Raw genomic sequence first — 1484 nt, 5'->3', positions numbered from 1 at the left:
AGAGGAGGAGTAATGAGTAACATGTGCATTATGTCCTCAAGGCAGTTTACCAATAAACTAGTTCCACTGGTTTCAACCATACACTGTACATGTACTGGATTGTAGGAGGCTTAAAATTTAATGAGACTAGTTTTCTTATTATTTATTTATTTATTTACATGTATATTATTGTTATTATTATTATTTATGAAACTTGATTAACATACCACACTGATACATGTAGAACAATAAACAATAATTAACAAAACAACAACAACAACAACAACAACAACAACAACACCAGTATACATGTACATGTACACATTACAGGTCAGGCTAGTGAGGATACTTGTGATTCTAAGCCTCTAACACACTTTAAGGCAAAAATTATCGTCCACTTAGCACTAAAAACATGTACATGTACACATGCTGTACCTTTATTCTCCCATGGTGTCTCATTAAAGAGTTTCTTGAGTCTCTCCAGTATTGATAGGGACCTGTACTTGATACACTGTACCAGTACGTCCTGGAATGATAGCTTATTAGGGACCAGTGATAGGTCTATTGATAGTGGAGGGGTGTGGCTAGTTATTAACTGTCTGGTCTGAGAGTGAGGGTTGATGTATATTGTAATACGAGGCCATGGGGCTACAGGAGGGAAAATATTACTACTAATAAATAGAATATATACTGTATACATTTTGTACATGTACATGTAGTTGGTAATTTTGAAGAGAATATTTTTAGTGAATTTAGGATTTTGAAAGCAATTATTTTTGTCAAAATAAACCAGCCATTTTGAATGGACATAATTGAGAAACAGCAACTTCTAAAATCCCATCCTCCAAAACTTTACCAGCTATACAGTAAGTATGGTAAACTACCAGTTATTAATAGTCAATCATCAGTTATTAATGGTACTTACAGCTGGTATTATTCAGTAGATAAGCTGGTCCAGTGTGTCTCCAGTATACCAGTCTAATGAGGTGTCCTGGTACATAGTCCTCCACCTTCATATACACTCCACACACAGCAACACTCAGTCTCTCCACCTAATGGATGAACAATGGACAATAATACAAGGGACACACTGGCCCACCCTTTCATAAAACCCTCTCAATGTACATGTATTGAAAAACTGAATCAATCGCTATTCATTAAAACTTCTTTTTAATGCAAACAAATTTATTGTTATACCAAGTCCTGCTATACCTACATGTATACATAATTATCATTAATAAATACTCAACTAACCTCAGCGTGGAGGCAGTCCAGCTGTAGAGAGAGACAGAAGTGATGGAGTGTATTGAACATGTCATTGAGATTACCATCAACTGAACAGAGTCTGGACTGAACCAACAGGAGGAGGTAGAGCCGCTGCTGCTCCGTCACTAGGACAGGGGAACCTAATCGTTACCATGACAACAATGAGCGTGAGATACATTATCATGTGCTGGTACTTTTAACACATTTAAGTGCTTTTGTTTGTGTTTAAGTACATTTTA

General features: G+C 36.2%; 1 protein-coding gene across 2 annotated transcripts; it reads right to left on the bottom strand.

Annotated features, from left to right (window-relative positions):
- Positions 1 to 280: 280 nt before the first annotated feature.
- LOC109592742 (mediator of RNA polymerase II transcription subunit 14-like) lies at positions 281 to 1431 on the bottom strand. 2 transcript variants are annotated; one of them, XM_020008119.1, is made up of 4 exons: positions 1234 to 1428; positions 905 to 1031; positions 415 to 627; positions 281 to 344 (listed from the first exon to the last, which is right to left on the bottom strand). In XM_020008119.1, the coding sequence occupies exons 1-4, from the start codon at positions 1291 to 1293 to the stop codon at positions 337 to 339; spliced, it is 408 nt and encodes a 135-aa protein (XP_019863678.1). In that variant the 5' UTR covers positions 1294 to 1428; the 3' UTR covers positions 281 to 336. The 2 variants fall into 2 exon arrangements, with proteins under 2 accessions (XP_019863678.1, XP_019863677.1); XM_020008118.1 differs by having other exon boundaries at positions 341 to 383; positions 1234 to 1431.
- Between the last annotated feature and the right edge of the window lie 53 nt (positions 1432 to 1484).

Source organism: Amphimedon queenslandica, unplaced genomic scaffold (genome assembly GCF_000090795.2).
Source record: "Amphimedon queenslandica unplaced genomic scaffold, v1.1 AMPQUscaffold_4101_Cont23914, whole genome shotgun sequence".
In the NCBI taxonomy this organism is placed as follows: Eukaryota; Metazoa; Porifera; class Demospongiae; order Haplosclerida; family Niphatidae; genus Amphimedon; species Amphimedon queenslandica.
The sequence above is the reverse complement of the archived record's forward strand: the minus strand, read 5'-3'. Positions and strand labels throughout refer to the sequence as shown.

Coding starts and splice junctions, on each gene's coding strand:
- LOC109592742 (XM_020008118.1), bottom strand. CDS start 1,293: ATGTTCAATACACTCCATCACTTCTGTCTCTCTCTACAGCTGGACTGC. Junction 1,032..1,233: donor TGGACTGCCTCCACGCTGAG/GTTAGTTGAGTA, acceptor TTCATCCATTAG/GTGGAGAGACTGAGTGTTGC. Junction 628..904: donor TCTACTGAATAATACCAGCT/GTAAGTACCATT, acceptor TCCCTCCTGTAG/CCCCATGGCCTCGTATTACA.